Source organism: Nicotiana tabacum, chromosome 9 (assembly GCF_000715075.1).
Source record: "Nicotiana tabacum cultivar K326 chromosome 9, ASM71507v2, whole genome shotgun sequence".
Taxonomy (NCBI): Eukaryota; Viridiplantae; Streptophyta; class Magnoliopsida; order Solanales; family Solanaceae; genus Nicotiana; species Nicotiana tabacum.
In genome coordinates this window covers 112,422,298-112,440,987 of record NC_134088.1, presented here as the reverse complement: position 1 = coordinate 112,440,987, position 18,690 = coordinate 112,422,298, and the positions used below count along the sequence as shown (strand labels likewise).

General features: G+C 36.3%; 1 protein-coding gene across 1 annotated transcript; it reads left to right on the top strand.

Moving 5' to 3' along the window:
• The first annotated feature begins 12,781 nt into the window (after positions 1-12,781).
• Positions 12,782-17,891, top strand: LOC107783111 (uncharacterized). Its single transcript, XM_016604083.2, has 6 exons — positions 12,782-13,594; positions 14,923-15,114; positions 15,461-15,700; positions 16,265-16,482; positions 16,746-17,000; positions 17,177-17,891. The coding sequence occupies exons 1-6, from the start codon at positions 13,216-13,218 to the stop codon at positions 17,489-17,491; spliced, it is 1,599 nt and encodes a 532-aa protein (XP_016459569.1). The 5' UTR covers positions 12,782-13,215; the 3' UTR covers positions 17,492-17,891.
• The last annotated feature ends 799 nt before the right edge of the window (positions 17,892-18,690 follow it).

The following is an 18,690-nucleotide window of genomic DNA, read 5'->3' as shown; positions in this document are numbered from 1 at the left end:
GCTTCGTTAGTTTAGTCCTTGGGTGAAAGCTTGAATGGCCCAATCGTCCGTGATCGGTGGTAGATCCATTAGTTCTATTTGGAAACGAGATACAAACTCTCTTACCATCTCGTTATCTTTTTGCCTTACCTTGAAAAGGTCCGACTTCCTGGTCTCGACCTTTATGTCTTCGGCGTGTGCTTTTACAAAAGAATCTGCAAGCATGGCAAAAGAATCGATAGAGTTAGGTGGTAGATTATGATACCACATCATTGCTCCCTTTGACAGGGTTTCCCCGAATTTCTTTAATAATACGAATTCAATCTCGTCGTCCTCTAGATCATTCCCTTTAATGGCACACGTGTAAGAGGTGACATGTTCGTTGGGGTCGGTCATTCCATTATATTTGGGAATCTCGGGCATGCGGAACTTCTTGGGGATCGGTTTTGGAGCTGCGCTTGGGGGAAGGGCTTTTGTACGAACTTTTTGGAATCCAAAACCTTCAATATTGGCGGTTCCCCCGGGATCTAATCAACCATGGAGTTATAATTTTCTACTTTCTTGTCGTTTGCTTCAATCCTCTTTTCTCCTGACTTTATCTGTTTTGTCAGTTCCTCAAGCATCTTTATAATTTCGGGGTTAGTCCCCGATTCTTGTTCATTTGACCTTACTACAGCTGGCCCTGTTCTGTGGGTGACTTCTTGGGGTGGACCGGGCTCAGGCCTGCTCGATGCTTGGGTTTAGCTCTGCAACTTAGCTATCACTACTTGTTGAGCTTGCAACATTTCGAAAATCATACGCATGCTGATCCCGTCCTCTTTAATATTTAGGTATTTCGAACTGCAGATTGAGTTCCACCATAAATGTTGTTTTCGGGGCCAGAATCCGATGGCCACATGCGAATTAACGTCAATTGGATCCACAGCCCGAGTTCCAACGGGGTCAACGGGCGGCCTTTCATCCCCGGGCGTCAGGTTGTTATTCTCACCATGAGGGTCAGATTCATTGTTGATAGGTAGGGCCATTAATTGAGAGTTCGTTATTTCTAGCCTGAAATCAAAGATACTTCCAAGAGCAAGTATAAAATAGTGCGTTTTACAGAGATTCGTACCAAATAACCACTATTATCCTTAGCCCCACGGTGGACGCCAAACTGTTTACCCGAAAAATGGATAGCAATTGAATTTATACGCAGTTTTAAGGATACGTGGTATAACTTGGTACAAACTGAAAAAATAAGTAAATGAATATCAAAATTAGTTGTAAAAGAAATAAATGCAAACCCAAATTGAATGGAGAGTGATTGATAAGAGAACAATATGAATCAATATCAAAGCCCAATAAGAATTTCTCATAAACTAAATCAACTCTAAATATAATATAGAAAATACGGAAACGAGCCCCAAACATCAGGGTGGCACTAAGTCATGAGCATCTAAAACTATGAACTAAGATATATAAGTTGTCTAACTGTCCAAAAGAAAAAATGACAAGAGGAGTAATAAGGTCGTGCGGACGCTAACAGCTACCTTGTAGTCTCCAAATATAGCCGGCCTGAACTCAACGTTCGCCACCTTCCAACTCACCTGGATCTGCACATAAAGTGCAGGGTGTAGTATGAGTACAACCGACTCAGTAGTAACAGGAATAACTAAGTAACTGAGCAGTAGTGACGAGCTAAGCAGAATAATCCAATTATTATTTCCCTAATTAAGTACAAACAAGAGTAGACAGGTAATTTCATAAATCAGTAAGACTACAAGGAAAATTAACAGGTAAATGCAGCAACAACAAAAGTAAATACAACCTCACAGCAATGTCACTCCATCACTCAGCACTCGCACTCAGCACTCAACGCTCAACACTCTGCGCTCACTAGGGGTGTGTACAGACTCCGGAGGGGCTCCCAAAGCTCAAGCGTTAAGCACGGATAACTCACATGCCATCATATCAATACCTGGATCCAGACTGTCAAATCACGTACTACGCAGACAACTCACGCGCTATGGTATCAATACCTGGACCCGCACGGTCAACTCACGTGCTACGCAGACAACTTATGCGCTATGGAATTAATATTCTCACAACCAGGCCCTCGGTCTCACTCAATCATGTACCTCACTAGCCTCACCATCATCAACAAATAAGAGAACACAACTCACATCAAGTATCACAGTATATTAGCAAATAATAGAGACTGAGGTAAACATGTACAATAATTTCTATAACTGAGTACAAATAATATGAGCATGAAAAAAGCATAAGCATGATCTCTAACAGGAAGGCAGACAAGTTCAACAACAAGTAACTACGTAAACACAGATGATGGCCATGAGGCCTCACGGGACAGACCAAGTCTCAATCCCTCGAGGTATACACCCACACGCCCGTCACCTAGCGTGGGTATCACCTCCAAACAGTCACACGATATCAAATTCTCCGGATTTATACCCTCAAAGCCAGAGTTAAAACTGTTACTTACCTTAACAACGTAACATCCTACTTCGGGATGACCTCGTCTCTGGACTCGGTCTCCAAAAGCTCCAAATCTAACTATAATTAGATTAATACCATCAACATAGGCTAACGAATCGAATTCCATAATAAAAACTACAAAATATACCAAAAATCCGAAACCGGCCAAAACCCAGCCCCGCGGCCCACGTCTCGAAATCAGTCAAAAATGGCATAATAATAAACCTCGTCCTCTCCCGAGTCTAACCATATAAAATTCATCAAAATTGGACTCTGTTTGGTCCCTCAAATCCTCACTTACACTCTCCAAAACTCAAACCCCAACTCCCTTAATTTCACTTTGTAATCATCAATCAAATCCCAAAAATGAAGATGGATTCATGAAATATAACCAAAACTGAGTAGAGAACACTTACCCCAATCCTTATGGTGAAAATCTTTCCCAAAATCGCCCCAATCCGAGCTCCCCAACTCAAAATAAGATCGAATGAACAAACCCTTGTTTTATATATTTTTGTGCAAGCTATTCTGCCTCGTTTCTCATGCCAAATGATCCCTAAATTCACTTTTTACGCCTCCAATGGATTCCTTGTAAAATTCTAGTCAAGTTAGGCTTTTGAATCACTCAATTTGACCTTATAATGAAGGAGATATGTTGGTTTCAATATTTGTAAATAGTGCAGATTTTTAAATACGCCGTCAGTTGCAATTTCGTAATTAATCTGAAAATTCGACGATTCGTTTTTTAAATACGCCGTCACTCAATTTGACCATAAAATCCTCATATGATGTCCAAATTCGACGATTCATTTTGCTACGGGTCCGTAATTACGATACGGATCTAATGCTTCGATCAAAAAAGAAATCGGAGCTCATTCTTTTCAATATGATATCATTTATGCTTGGAAAAACGACGCCGAAACATAAGAAAAACGAGCGCAACACAACCCAAACCTATCCGAAACTCACCCGAGGCCCTCGGGACCTCAACCAATAATTCCAACAAGTCATATATCACTACCCAAACTTAGTCGAACCTCCGGAACACCCAAAACAACACCAAAACACCAAATCAACCTCGAATTCAAGCTTAAAAACTTCTAAACTTCCAACTTTTGTCAATTCAAGCCTAATTCTACCACGGACCTCCAAATTAAATTCGGACACACTCCTAACTCTAAAATCACCCAATGAGTTCGTTTATTCATAAGTCAACTTCCGGTTGACTTTTCTAACTTAGCTTTCTAACTAAGGGACTAAGTGTTCATTTCACTCCAAAACTACTTCGGACCCAAACCTACCAACTCGATACAACTCAACACAGCTGAACAACACATAAATAAGCAGAAATGGAGAAAACGGGGCTACAACTCTCGGAACGACCGACCAGGTCGTTATAGGGGATCTCATGATAGATTAATTAATTAGTTTCTCCTTAATTTGTGCCGTGATTTCCGCCGAGACTCTCCCCATAATAGCGGCTATAACAACTTTTTTGTTTCTTGGCTCGATCTCGATCTTGGCCGATCTCGGTCTTGATTGGTTTCTGGGGCTCGAGTTCGATCTTGGCCGATCTGTATTTATTCGACCTCGATGTCTCGGGCTCGATCTTGGCAGATCTCTATTCGTTCGACCTCGATGTCTCGAGCTCGATCTTGATCGATCTCGATCTGGATTGGTTTCTGGGGCTCGAGTTCGACAATCAAACTTCGCATTATAGCTCGATATCATAATGATGAACCTCGGTCCATTATGTTCCAATCTCGAAAGGCAAATTCGATTTTGATCGTATACGGCCCTAATAGGAATTTTTTCATTTCTAGAACTCTTACCGAGAACCTGATTAAGAGTAAGAGTTTGAATATATAGTAAATATTGTCGGCTCAATTGATTAATATTTCACTTCAAAGGTGTGGATATAATTAATGATTTTACATTTTTCAAATAGCTGCGATGAGTCAGGCTGACTCATTAAGTGATCATCTTAGCTTAGGAGAGGGACTATATTTATTTTTGGCCAAACCATAGAAGTATAAGTTTCCCTCGTGAGGACAAAAGCTTACCACTTTTGGGTGTGTTTGGTATAACAAAAAATATTTTTCGGGAAAATAAATAGCAATTTTGCTCATTTTCTGATGTTTGATACGCAAATTAAAGAAAATAACTTCTCAAGAGTATTCGTAAATAATTTAGATACAATAAATATGAAACCATAAACATTCGAACCAACAACCTTTCGAACCTACAAATTTCATAAACTTCTGAACCGCTAAACTTTCGAACCCGAAAACTCTATAATTTCTAAACCCGCAAACTTCCAAACACATAAACCTCCGAACTCATAACTTTGAAACTCGTAAAATTTTGAACCTGTAAAGTGAAAAATGAAAAAATCATAACTGAAAATTTAAAAAAAAAAATTATGGGGGGGGGGAGGGGGGTGGGTGTTGGAGGGGCGGGGTTGAGGGGTTGGGTGGTACAGAAAATAGAAAATTAAAAATACAAAAAAAGAAGTAAAAAAAAAAATTGCGGGGTGGGGGTGGGGTGACGGGGTTGGGGTAGGTGGATGGCGCAGAAAAACGAAAACAAAAAAAAATTGAAGTTGGATGGGGTTGGGGTTAGATGTGAAGGTAGGTGGAGTTTTTGGAAAATATTTTCCTAACTTTTCTAGGTAAGTTATTTTCCTTCAATTTCAAGAAAATGTGATATCTAAGAAAATATTTTCCAAATTATTTTGTGCAACCAAACATTAGAAAATGAGAAAATATTTCCGTCATACCAAACACAACCTTTATCATTATTAAAAAAATAGATAAGGACAAAACTAACAACAAATCATAATTAGTGAACGACACGCAATTATCATCTCTCTAGAGGGAAAAAAATGTTCTTATTGGACAATGTATACTTTTAGATAGGAAATTTCTTCTATATTATTGGTTAATAGTCATCTAGTAAAATGTATTTTACGATTCGGTCTCTTTCTTTTTCTTTTTTCTTTACCCGAACCTTCGCCACGAAAAAGAACAAGAACAAAACTACAACGAAAAGGACAACAAGAATAAAATTACAAACTTAAGTAAATTTTCCACGCACTTGCATCTTGATGTATTAAAGTTTTATAAGTTAGTTAAAGTAGGTAATATATAAAACTAAAGTTAAAATAGCTTAAAGAAAATAACTTTAGCCCATAAATAATAGAAATCATTTTCTCCGTCTTGATAAAAAAATATTTTCCAAACATTAGAATATAACTTTCCCATGATAAACATTTTCTTGAAAAATAATTCATCTAATGCGTGCAAAATTACATTTTACTCCTTCTACTTCACCAACCTATCTTTGATATCTGTGAAGAGGGGCGGCAAAATGGTTAAAAGAAAACAGTTAACCATCCATATTATCCATTAAAAAATGGATTGGATAATGAACTATTTAAAAACGGATCAAATATGGATAAAAATCATATTATCCATTTAGAAAATGGATAACCAATAGATACCTAATGAGTTTAACTTTTACATTTGTAAAGCCTCAAATTGGAGGTTCCTCAAGTTTAGGAGATTATGAATTCTTCCAAAAGTGATCGAACATGAAGTCATGGATATAATATGGTTACCCATATTATCCGCCGGTTAACCCATTTTTTATCTGTATCAAATATGAGTCGGGTCGGATAATTTATCTATTTTTTCATTACCCGTTTTCGACCTGTCCTATATCCGACCCGACCCGACCGTTTGCCAACCCGCTTTTCACAGGGGATGTTTACACAAATAGCCGGTCAAATTTATTGTTTATTTTTTTCTAGCTGATATACATAAATTATATATTGATTATGCATAATTATATATCTGTCGGCTATTTTTAATTAGGTTAACCATTATTTAGGTTAATACTTCTTTTCCTGGAATCAATGAGTTGGGATTTTGGGGGATCTCTTGGTTGTAAATTTGTAATATTGCTTACAGTCTGTGTTTTGCATCACTGACGCTGGACCACCACCTAATTTATTCTTTTAGCCACTTCCTATATTATTGTGTATGGGCAATAGTATAGATTCCACGTGCAAATTTTCAACTATTCTCCTTTTAAAAAGGCCACCCCTTTTCTACATTCTCTCATTATTTTTCTTCTTTTATATTTTACTACTCTATAGTTTACATTCTTTAATACTTACATCCCAATTTTTTTCAGCATGCGCCACCTCTTCCAGTTTTATCACAAGTGCTCTTTTCTAGTTTCACGCGATCTCTCTCATTATATATTAGTATTTCACTATTTTTTTATAATAGCGGTACTTTAACCTAATTTATGCCGTATAAATTTTATCGATAGTCATCCAACTTTATGCTCAGTACTCCAAAGTCATTATTCTTTCTTTTGTTACATAAACGTTATTTTACTTTGCTCCACTTTTCACAAAAGTAACTTTGACCATTTTTGTAAAAAACTCAAAAAATGACAAAAAAAATAATCCTTATATGTGAGGTAAATTCAAATTGGGCCCTTAAATATACTCCTTAGTTGTTTTGATCCCTAAGGTTGTCAAAAGTGAGCACTTTTAATTTGAGGCAAATTCAAATTAATCCTTATATTTGAGGTAAATTCAAATTGGGCCCTTAAATATACTCAAAAAATAACAAAAACTAATCCTTATATTTGAGGTAAATTCAAATTGGGCCCTTAAATATACTACTTAGTTATTTTTATCCCTAAGGTTGTCAAAAGTGAGCACTTTTAATTTGAAACGGCTGATGCCATTGGAAATGTACCATTCTGGGCCACGCCCTCCATAAGACTCACCAAACGGACTAGAGCGTCCTGAAGCACTGGAGTAGCTATGAATCCTTCCGGGATCTGAACTGGTCCAGCTGGTACATTCTGAACTGGAACCTCCTCCTGAAAGTCCACCTGAGGTTCTACAACAGGTGCAGCTGTTCGAGCTCCGGACTGAGCTCAACCTCGGCCTCTAGCACAACCCCGGCCTCGACCTCTACCCCTGGCCATAGTTGCCACCGGGGGTTCTGGTCCCTGTCCATCGGTAGAGGTATTACGTGTTCTCACCATCTGCGAGAGAATAAGAGTAGAATGGTTCAATCATCGATGATAGAATAAAATCGCACGACAGAATAAGAAAGAAGTGATATTGTTCCTAAACTTCATAGCCTCTGAGAGATAAGTACAGACGTCTCCGTACCGATCCTTCAGACTCTATAAAGCTTGCTCGTGACTCGTGAGACCTATGTAACCTAGTCGCTCTGAGTGTAATGTCACGACCCGAAATTCCCACCTTCGGACCGTGATGGCGCCTAACATTTCACTTGCTAGGCAAGCCAACGTTAGAATAATATTATCTATTTTTAAAATAATTTTTAAATTTATTAATAATCAAAGAACAAATACAGAAGTAAAGTCTGAAATGTAGTGAATAATCCATAAAAACAATGGTGTCTAATTACCATCCCGGAATTGGTGTCACAAGTGCACGAGCTTCTAGAATAATACAAATAAAGGTGTCAAGAAATAAACACACAGCTAAAGTAAAATAGACGGAGATTTCGGAACTGCAGACGCCATGCAGTTATACCTCAAGTCTCCTCCGAGTAGCTGAAATCCGAGCAAGTCTATGGCACGCCGCTGGGACCAACTCCGAAATTTGCATAAGAAGTGCAGAGTGTAGTATCAGTACAACCGACCCCATGTACTGATAAGTGTTGAGCCTAACCCCGACGAAGTAGTGACGAGGCTAAGGCGGGTCACTTACATTACATGTACGCAATATTAGTAACAACAACAATAATAGAAATAAATCAGGTAACTCATTTATAATAATTGAAGCCAGCTCAACAGTCATAACCAATTATCATTTCCATCAATTCTGTTGCAGCGTGCAACCCGCTCTCACAATATATTCACATTCAATTCTGTTGCAGCGTGTAACCCGCTCTCACAATATATTCATATTCAGTTCTGTTGCGGCGTGCAACCCGCTCCTCCATTATATTCATTTTAATCAAGTCTGTTGCGGCGTGCAACTATATATATATATATATATATATATATATATATATATATATGTGTGTGTGTGTGTGTGTGTGTGTGTGTGTGTGTGTGTGTGTGTGTGTGTGTGTGTGTGTGTGTGTGTGTGTGTGTGTGTGTGTGTGGACTTTTTAATAAGTCTGTTGCGGCGTGCAACCCGATCCTCCAATACATTCATTATAATTAATTTTGTTGCGGCGTGCAACCCGATCCTCCAATATATTCATTATAATCAATTCTGTTGCGGCGTGCAACCCGCTCCTCCAACATATTTATTTACCAATTCTTATAGAAGAAATTTCCCCAATAAATACAACAATTAATATAAAATTATAAGACAACAAGCATACAATAATTATGATTTAATTATGAAACAAACAAAGGCAAATAGCAAATTATTATGAAAATCAGAGAGAAAATATGCAGTTTAATATTTAATATACTAAATGTCAAATAACAATTAAGACACATAATTCAAATAGCATGTAACAATTAATGCAGGAATTCAAGAATTAATATTTGACAAAGAATAGGAGAGAAATAATTATTATAATAATTAATTCATGATTTAAAATAATTTATGATTTTTCAAGTAAGCAGGCAAATAATTAATTTGACGACGTATAGACACTCGTCACCTCACCTATACGTCGTTCACATGCAATTCACATAACAAATAATTTGAGGGTTCTATTCCCTCAAGTCAAGGTTAACCACGACACTTACCTCGCTTTGCAAATTCCAATCAATTACTCGACCACAGCTTTTCCTTTTGAATTTGTCTCCAAAAGCTTCAAAAATCTATTCATAAACAATTCAATATACTCAATACGAATCATAGGAATTAATTCCATATGAATTTACTAATTTTCCGAATAAAATCTAAAATTCATTAAAATATTCGACAGTGGGACCCACGTCTTAAATCTCGGAAAACTCGCGAAATCCGAACACCCGTTCTACTACGAGTTTAACCATATAAAAATTATACAATTCCGATGTCAAATGGACCTTTAAATCTAAATTTTTGTTTTTTTTGGAAAGTTTTATAAAAATTCCAATTTGTTCCAACTAAATCCAAAATAAATGATGAAAATAGACATGGATTTGTGAAATATAATCACTTTTGGTTATAGAACAGTTACCCAATTCAAAGTCGTGAAAATCCCCCTTGAAATCGCCCAAATCCGAGACTTGAAACTCAAAAATGAGTAAAAATGACGACTTCCGAATTTATGGGCTCTGCCCAGTCATTTTCGCATATGCGGATAAAAGTTCTGCATTTGCAGACTAGCATTTGCGAGACAAGGCTTGCATTTGCGATGCCAGGCTGCCAGGTGAAGTTTCGCATATGCGGACATTCCTGTCGCACCTGCGACATCCGCTTCTGCGCAAAATGGCCGCACCTGCAAAGATCCCAGGCCAGCCCAGTCCCGCATCTGCGCAATTCCGCCGCACATGCGGAATCACACCTACGACAAAGACCCTCGCAGGTGCGATTACATCAGAGGCAGAAATTTCCAGAATTGGCTTAAGTCCAATTCTTGTTCCGATTTCGATTCGAATCACGCTCGGGGTACTCAAGACTCCGTCCGAATATACCAGCAACTCCACAAATATAATACGGACTTACTCGGAGTTTCAATTAATGCCAAACAACATCAAAATTTCAATTCACACCTCGATTCGATCTTTTAAGTTTTAAAAATCTCATGTCAAAACATATTAAATGAATCCGGAATGACTTCAAATTTGGCACAAAAGTCCTAAATGACATAATAGAGCTATTCAAATTTCCAGAATCGGATTCCAGCTCCGATATCAAAAAGTCAACCCCGTAGTCGAACTTAGAAGTCTTTAGCCTTTAAATTGCTAGTTCTGTTAAATGGTCATAACTTGAGTTAGGAACCTCCAAATTAAATTTCGGGCATACGCCCAAGTTCCAAATCACGATACGGAGCTACCGGAACTGTCAAAATACTGATCCGGATCCGTTTGCTAAAAATATTGACCAAAGTCAACTCAGCTGAGTTTTAAAGCTTTATTTCACATTTTAATCCTTTTTTCACATGAAAACTTTCCGAAAAATTTTACGGACTGCGCAAGCAAGTCGAAAAATGATAAATGGTACTTTTCAAGGTCTTAGAACACAGAATTACTTATTAAATTTAAAGATGATATTTTGGGTCATCACAACTACACCTCAAAAACTATACCAAATCTTATATTGAGCCAAAAATAGCCAAAATTGTAAAAAAAATACACTTCTAAATTTGATTCCATAGTAAATTTCTTTTACACACTTTTCATTAAAGTAACAATTATAGTTTGTTAAATATTCGACGTAAATCAAAAGTACTCACTTTGGACAACCTTATAGAATCAAAAACTAGGGAGTATATTTAAGGGCACATTTTAAACTTACCCCCAAATACAAGGATCATTTTTGTTATTTTATCTCATATTTTATATGGGTTTATCAAAGTTATTTTTGTAAAGAGTGGAGGAAAGTAAAATAGATTTTTGTGTAATAAAAGAAAGGATAATGACTTTGGGTAATGCGCATAAAACTGAATGACCACTCATAAAATTTAGTCAATTTATACATATGTGAATTATTTATTTGTTACCCATTATTTTTTATCAACATAAATATCGAATTTTTCTTAGGATAATGTAGATAGATAGAAAGAAATCAACTTCAAACTTATAGTGTTACTCTATAAAAGAAATGACATATTTTGAGATATGACAATTAATGCATTCAAGTATAAAGAAACTATACAATAGAATTTTATGGATCTTAGGGGGACCATGGACTTCCGGTCTTGTTTCAAGTATAAAGAAATTATGAACTTCCTCGTTTGAGTTAAAGCATACTGATTATACTAGTCAAAATGAAACACGCAAATCCATATTTCAAGAATTATTTTTGGGAAAATGATACTATATAATCGCTCAAAATAATAACAGAAAAAAATATTTTATATATATATATATATATATATATATATATATATGTATGTATATATTTTATATTTTTATGATTTTCAAATATAAATAATTTTTGATGCGGACTTAAAGTAAAAAAAAACTCTCTTTTTACGGACGCCGTGAGGTGGGGTTTTATTTGGGTGAGGGGTGAGGGGGAGGGGTAAGGGAGGACCATATACCCATCAACCGTTAACACATTGCTTTCATTTCATTTAGGATTGTTATGTGACTTCCACTTATTACAACCCATCCAAGCTTGTGAAGATCAAAGAAAAAGACTTTAACAGAAAAAAAAAAGAAAAAGGAATAGACTTTGGGATTTAAATTCTCTGCACCACTCTTAAGTTAAGTTATATACAGGAACAAGTAGCTCTTCACGACAAATATGATATGTTACCATGGAAAATAAAGTAGTAGCGTAATATGTTATTAATTAAATTATACTTATAGTATTAAAATTTGTTACGCTATCGACATATAATTTAATCCAAAGAAGTTCTGTTTTAATTTATTTCTTGTTGGTCTAATCTTATCTTAACCTCCCCTCCCCCCCCCTCTAATTATCTTGCAACAAACAAAAAGTGATAACAAGTGTTTACATCTTAAGTAACAATTGATTAAAAAATGTTTACCTCATGTATTTCGAACCGAAAAATACACATATGTAACGTAAGGGTTTTAATCTTATCCTTACCCGGGATATAGTCTAGTCGTGCAGTGACAAAGAGCTAGAATTTAACTCAGTAATGTTATGAATTCAAATTTGTTTAATTTAATATTTTCTGTTTTGTATTAACTTAGTGTAAAGGGTTTTATAGCCTGTTCGACTAAGCTTCTAAAATTAACTTATTTTAAAAAGTATTTTTTAAAATAATATTTTTAGTGAGAAATAGTTTGTGTTTAGCTAACTAAGAAATAATTTGTGTTTGGCTAAATAAAACGTTTATGAACATTAATTAGTATTTGTCCAAACTTTTAAAAAGTATTTTAAAAAATATATTTTTCTCAAAAATACTTTTAAAGAGAAAATATTTTTTCTCTGTTTCTCAAAAACTATAACTATTCAAAAATATTTTTTTTTCTTTATAAAAGTTTTATCAAACACCTTCACTTATAAAAGAAAACAAAATAGCTTCTATATCAAAAATCTAAAAATGATACGACAATGTTTTCACGGAAACATAGAGAATAAAGAAAAGGGAAAAAAACAAAAGTTTACCGGCAAATACCGGTAACGTTCGTTACTCTCTCAAGTCTCGATAAAACCACACGTCCCCACCACTACGCAACCACCATTGTCACTACCTCACTCCACTCCACTATCTCTGACGCCGCTCTTTCCTTACGTGGCAAAATCTCAGCCCTTTATCTACCCAATAACCTCTACCTACTGCCCCCTATACTTTCCTCTAATTACACTTTGGCCCTTCTTCCCTTCACTTAAACCTCAAAGCCAAAAAAGCTTCAACACAATTCACATATACAAACACAATAGTGATATACGCATTTCTCATAGATAGAGATACATGCAGATTTGTTCATAAATTTAACTTTAATATAAATACACGCAAAGGTAGTAGAATTATACATATTCTTGTACAAAATACAGGAATCTATACATACATATGCACGTGTATATGTATATAGTGAGAGAAGAGAAAGAGCAATAGCTTACAGTTTACGCTGTTGAAGAATTTCGATTCGGTTTTTGAAACGGAATTTTCCATGTCTGAAGTCAACGAGTCATGGAGAGAAGGCATAGACACCGAAATCCGGTACAATTCGAGCTACTCCGCCGTCGGTGGCGGAATTGGTGTGGCTAAGGCAGCGGCGGCGGCAGGTAATGAAGCTGAGAACTGGAAATTTCATGCGGTGGAGTTTGCTAAAGGATTTGCGGAGATGAGTGTGGAGTTCGGGAAAGGGGTGAGGGATGTGTTGAAGCAGAGTGTGATCAGAGAGGATTCGGTACTCGTGAGGAAAGTTGGAGCGCCGTGTTATAAACTTTGCCGGAGGTTGAGTTTTCTGAATGAATACTTGCCGGAAGATCGTGATCCGGCTCATGCTTGGAGTGTGATATTTTTTGTCTTATTTATTGCTTTTTCAGGTACTTGAATTTAGTTTTTATGGCTTGCTTTTGAGAGAATGTAGAATGAATTTTGGTAGAGTTTAAGTTCTGTGCACTAAAACTGTAAAAAATATTTTACACAATCAGGTCACTTAGTAGTTAGAAGAATCCGTAAAGTCGCAATGTATGTTACTTAAATCCATTTTGGAAAACTTTCTCTGCCTTTCAAGAGCTTACACAATTTCAAATATGAGCATGAGATGATTTTAGTAATGTTGATTTTGAAGTAACGTATTAACTTAAACTAGGGAAATTTATACTATGATCGCATATATTTCTTATATACGGACTAGTTTGAAATTAGGCTATGCAATATGGTGTTGCTTGTTATCTGGTAACTGATATATTGTCATTTTGGCTCTGAGGATGGTTTTACGACAGGTTAATATTGGTCTCAAGAGGACAAACCTTGGCGACTGTTAGAACTGTAATATACGAGTTTGAATCTCAGTATTTATTAAGATTGCAGTTAGAAACCGTCTTTTTCTTGAATTCTCATAGATGACCAAAAAAAAAGGAAAAAAGAATTGCATTCTTAACCTTACAGGAATTGATTTATCTCGGTTGATTGTTATAGTCTTCGCTCGTCAGAAATGTTTTGAACAAGTTTGTATAACTGTGGTATTCAATTGATGGTGCTTTTAGAATGATTAATATTGCCTTGTTGATTCATTCTCTGCTTTTTGGTCAATCCTGCAACATTGTCTAGGGCATTTAATAAAATCTTCATCCTGACTTGGAAGCGAGTTCTTGTGTTCCGGAGCACAAGTAATCTAGTTGATTAACAAAGTAGGCTGTTATAAGAGGAATAAAAATGAAACTTATTGATCAATAATCTGCAGAAACTATGCTCATGGAGTCTGATATATGTGGATGGAGAAAGGAGTGTCTGCATAAATCAGACAGATACAGCTTCTTCTTTAAACTTTTAACATCTGAGCTTATGCAGTAGGAAAATTGGCCATTCGCAACCTACGCACAGATTGAGGTGCTGCAACCAATTCATACTTGCAATGTGTCTTGAAATATTGTGCATGATTACTGCTTGAGCTTCACGTCTCTTTTCCTATTAAAATTATAATGCTCACTGTAATTGTGGAGAACAGAAAAAGTCGAGTTCCTCTCACTGGTCCAATAGAATTTGTGAAAATTGTAATTTTAGAGTGGGTTGATAACTTGATATCGTTCATTGTTGTTGATCAAATTCACTAGTTTTTGCAAATATCCTCATGTTTTCAAGACTGACTGCTATTTCTCCTTTTCTATGCCTCTCTTTTATAATATTACTAACAGAAGCTAATCTGCAGTACTGATTGTAAGTAGTGATGATATATCTCCAAATCCATTGGTCAAGAAAGTGTATGTACATCCTCCAAATGCTAGTCGAATTTTGCTCCCAGATGGTAGACATTTTGCTTATCATCAGCAAGGTGTTTCGGCTGAGCAGGCTAGATTTTCTATGATTGCCCCACATTCTTTCGTCTCGTCCCGTCTTGCAGGTATTGTACTGAACCTTAACCTGAAAACCTTTCCAATTAACATTCTGTATGGTTCAAGGGAAGGGGAGACCAATAGAAAGAGTGAAAGGATTGGTTGGTTCTGATTATTGGTGTAGTAAATCAAATTACCTTTGAGGAGATGGAATAGCTTTTTCGGCAATATGTGCAACCCCATCAGTTCACTTCCTAATCAAAAAAGGTCACCCTGCTTATTTACTTACCTTCTCCCTGTTCGTTCTATTTTCACTTCAAACATAGGTAAAAGTGGTTTATTTTGAAAGTCCTTTGTACAAGCATTTTCATATGCATTAATGGGGTGTGTTTGTTGCCTTCTCAAAACAAGCAGGAATACCCGGCATTAAGACTTCTCTTCTGCAAGAGTATGGGGTTCGCTTGGTAACATATGACCTTCCAGGATTCGGGGAAAGCGATCCTCATCCTTCTAGGAACCTTGAATCATCAGCCATGGATATGCTACACTTGTCATATGCTATCAATGTTACTGACAAATTCTGGGTGGTGGGATTCTCTGGTGGAAGTATGCATGCTTGGGCTGCCCTTAAATACATTCCTGACAGGATTGCAGGTACGGTGGTCTTTGACTTTGCTTTTGTTGACAGTATGTCATTCTCATCTCAAGTGCGCATGCAAGGATCTTTAATCATCCTGCAACTGACTTATAGAGACATCTAGGTGGCTGCTGTCACACTCAATGTTTGACAGCTTATCACAGACAGCCGGAGACTTTACAACTCCATAGCTTCTTTTCAACGCCAAGTGGACATAACAATTCCCAAAGAAATGATGTATTGCCAAAGTCTATGAATCTTGTCAAATGAGTGAAACAGTGTGCAAATTAGCATAGAGCTCATTAAACTAAAGTGCTATGAAGGCCTAAAACATACTTGTGGAGTTGGAAATGTCACTGGTTGTCTACAGTGGGTGAAAAAAGGTCCTCAAGATACTGATGTTGCTCTTTCTTGATTCTGGGTCCCTAGGGTTCTTCAATCACTTCATTGCACCTAAGGCTTACGACAAAGATTTCAAAAGCCCCATATATACTTTATTCTGGTGCACTTGAGATGCAAAACAAAATTTAGGTTCTCTTCATATCCTCTCAGCTGAATCTAAGTGCTGATTGAATTTGCAGGTGCAGTCATGGTTGCTCCAATGGTTAATCCATATGAACCAAAAATGACCAAGGAGGAGAAGAATAAAATGTGGAAAAGATGGACAACAAAGAAGAAAGTCATGTATACGTTAGCTAGGAAGTTTCCCAGATTACTTCCTTATTTTTACCGTAGAAGCTTCCTGTGTGGAGTCCATGGCCAGATCGAAACACGGCTTTCCTTGTCACTGGGAATTAGAGTGAGTAACCTTGATTCTTGTCAGAAAACTATGGGATAGTGTAACAACGGTAACATCTCAAAGTTGACTGTGCACATATTATTATGTTATTAGATTCATGAATTGGAAATAAAGTTTTCAAACAGAAATGAAATCATTACCAAAGTTTGCTGGTCTCTCTATTTATAGTTACAAAAAACGTTGTTATACATTGAGATTGTGGTTGAATAGTTTTGACAGATTTATATTATCAGGTCAATTAACTGAATGTCATATTTTTCCAGGATAAAGCTCTGGTGGAACACCCATTGTTTGAAGAGTTCTGGCAGAGAGATCTAGAAGAATCGGTGCGGCAAGTGAATGCAAAGCCATTTGTGGAGGAAGCTGTCTTACAGGTTTCAAATTGGGGTTTTAGCCCTGCAGACCTCAAAGTGCAGAGAAAACGCCCTGGAAAAGGTATTCTGCATTGGATTAAGTCTCTATACGGTCAAACAGAAGATATCTTGAGTGGATTCCTTGGTCAAATACATGTATGGCAGGTTGGTTCATCCCTTCTTTCTTACCTGTATATATTCTTTAGATGGGGTCTATCATCCTCTTCTTTGTGATACTTCTTCTATTCCCCTTACTAAAGATTATTCCTCATTATTAATGCACATATATATATCAACATGTTTCTCGATCTCGTGAGTAATTAAACTTTTCAATTTATTAGGGGATGGAAGATATGGTGGTACCACCATCCACAAGTGATTTTTTGCAGCGAGTCCTACCAGATGCAATGGTACATAGGCTCTTATATGAGGGTCATTTCACTTATTTTTACTTTTGTGATGAATGCCATAGACAGATATTTAGCACTGTCTTTGGGAATCCTCAAGGACCTCTTGCCACAGAACCAGAAGCAGACCAATCTCGCATAAATAAAGATGACGGAGATATACAAGATACAATTATGAGTGATGTTTCCACTGATGAAGAGAATGCATCTACACTAGTCAATTCTGATAAAGAGGACTTTATAGACTAGCTTGACCACCTGCAGTTTGCAGCCAAATTACCTTAAATGTCCATTATCTATATGGCCACAGTGGTTCCTTCCTAGCTTTGTGAATAATACGAAGCATAGATTACCTAGGAGGAAATAGTTACAGTAAAGATGAGTTTAACACACTTTTATGTAGTCTCAGATCTATTTATTACAAGATCACAGATATAAGCACCCCAATTGAACGCCTAGCCTTAAGCTGAGTCTCGTTATATGGTTTTGATTAGGCTGGGTTCAGTTGATAGGAGAAAAATTACAGAGCCTTTCAGTAACATTGGCATATTTTTGCGACTTCTTATCCTTTCCTTTTTCATTAACATTTTTGTTGTTTATAAAAAGGTCCAAGAAAGTTTGGAATAATGACGAACTATTTCTAGTGTTCTTTTTTTGTGGTGTATTGAATGTTGGAAAACTAATATCTTCCCCCGCTGATGTCAAAAGAGTATGAGAATCATGAAAAATTGATGGAATAAGATTGATTATCTAGGATAATGATGGTTTACTTTTACGTACTTGATATTTGCTTCTCAAAATGTGAAACCACACTTACCACGCATGGCCATCAAAGTAACTAGCAATGTACTCTTTTTATTTTTTTATTTTATATATATATAATTTTTAAACTAGCAATGTCCTCTTCCTTTGTTCATTTGTTCCTAAAAATAATCATGAAATTGCTACTGCTGTTTACTACTGTTTCAATAAACATTTTCTTCTTTCCCTGCACGGTAATAAAAAATTTCTCGTTTTGAAATTATTGCCGGTAGCAATATAACCTCATGAAATACTCGACCAATTTTTCGCTCGTTTGTTTCCCATTTCTTAAATGAATGACACAATCGAGTAAAGGTTAAATAGTTAAACTACTGGAGTACATGTTTTTGAAAATAAAATTACTCTAATAATAAAGTTACATCACAAAATATTTTAAAAGTTTTCATACAGAAAATTTTATTTACACTTTTATATTGTTACTGTGCCAGACAAGATAGTATAAGCCTAGAAGAACAGTAAGGAAGGGAACATGAGTATAAATTGACGGCGGAAATGTTTACCTAGCTTAGTAAGGCAGGTCATCACAATTTCACAATTTTGTTGTTTCTTTATTCAAACAAAAAATTCGGGTTCTCGTTTATTAAATATTCGTCCACCTTTTCTCAATCAACATTGCCTTCTCATTA

Excerpts from the sequence above, each read along its gene's own strand:
- LOC107783111 (XM_016604083.2), top strand. The coding sequence starts at position 13,216 with ATGTCTGAAGTCAACGAGTCATGGAGAGAAGGCATAGACACCGAAATC. Across the intron at positions 13,595-14,922 it reads CTTATTTATTGCTTTTTCAG|TACTGATTGTAAGTAGTGAT; the intron begins GTACTTGAATTT and ends GCTAATCTGCAG. Across the intron at positions 17,001-17,176 it reads GTCAAATACATGTATGGCAG|GGGATGGAAGATATGGTGGT; the intron begins GTTGGTTCATCC and ends TCAATTTATTAG.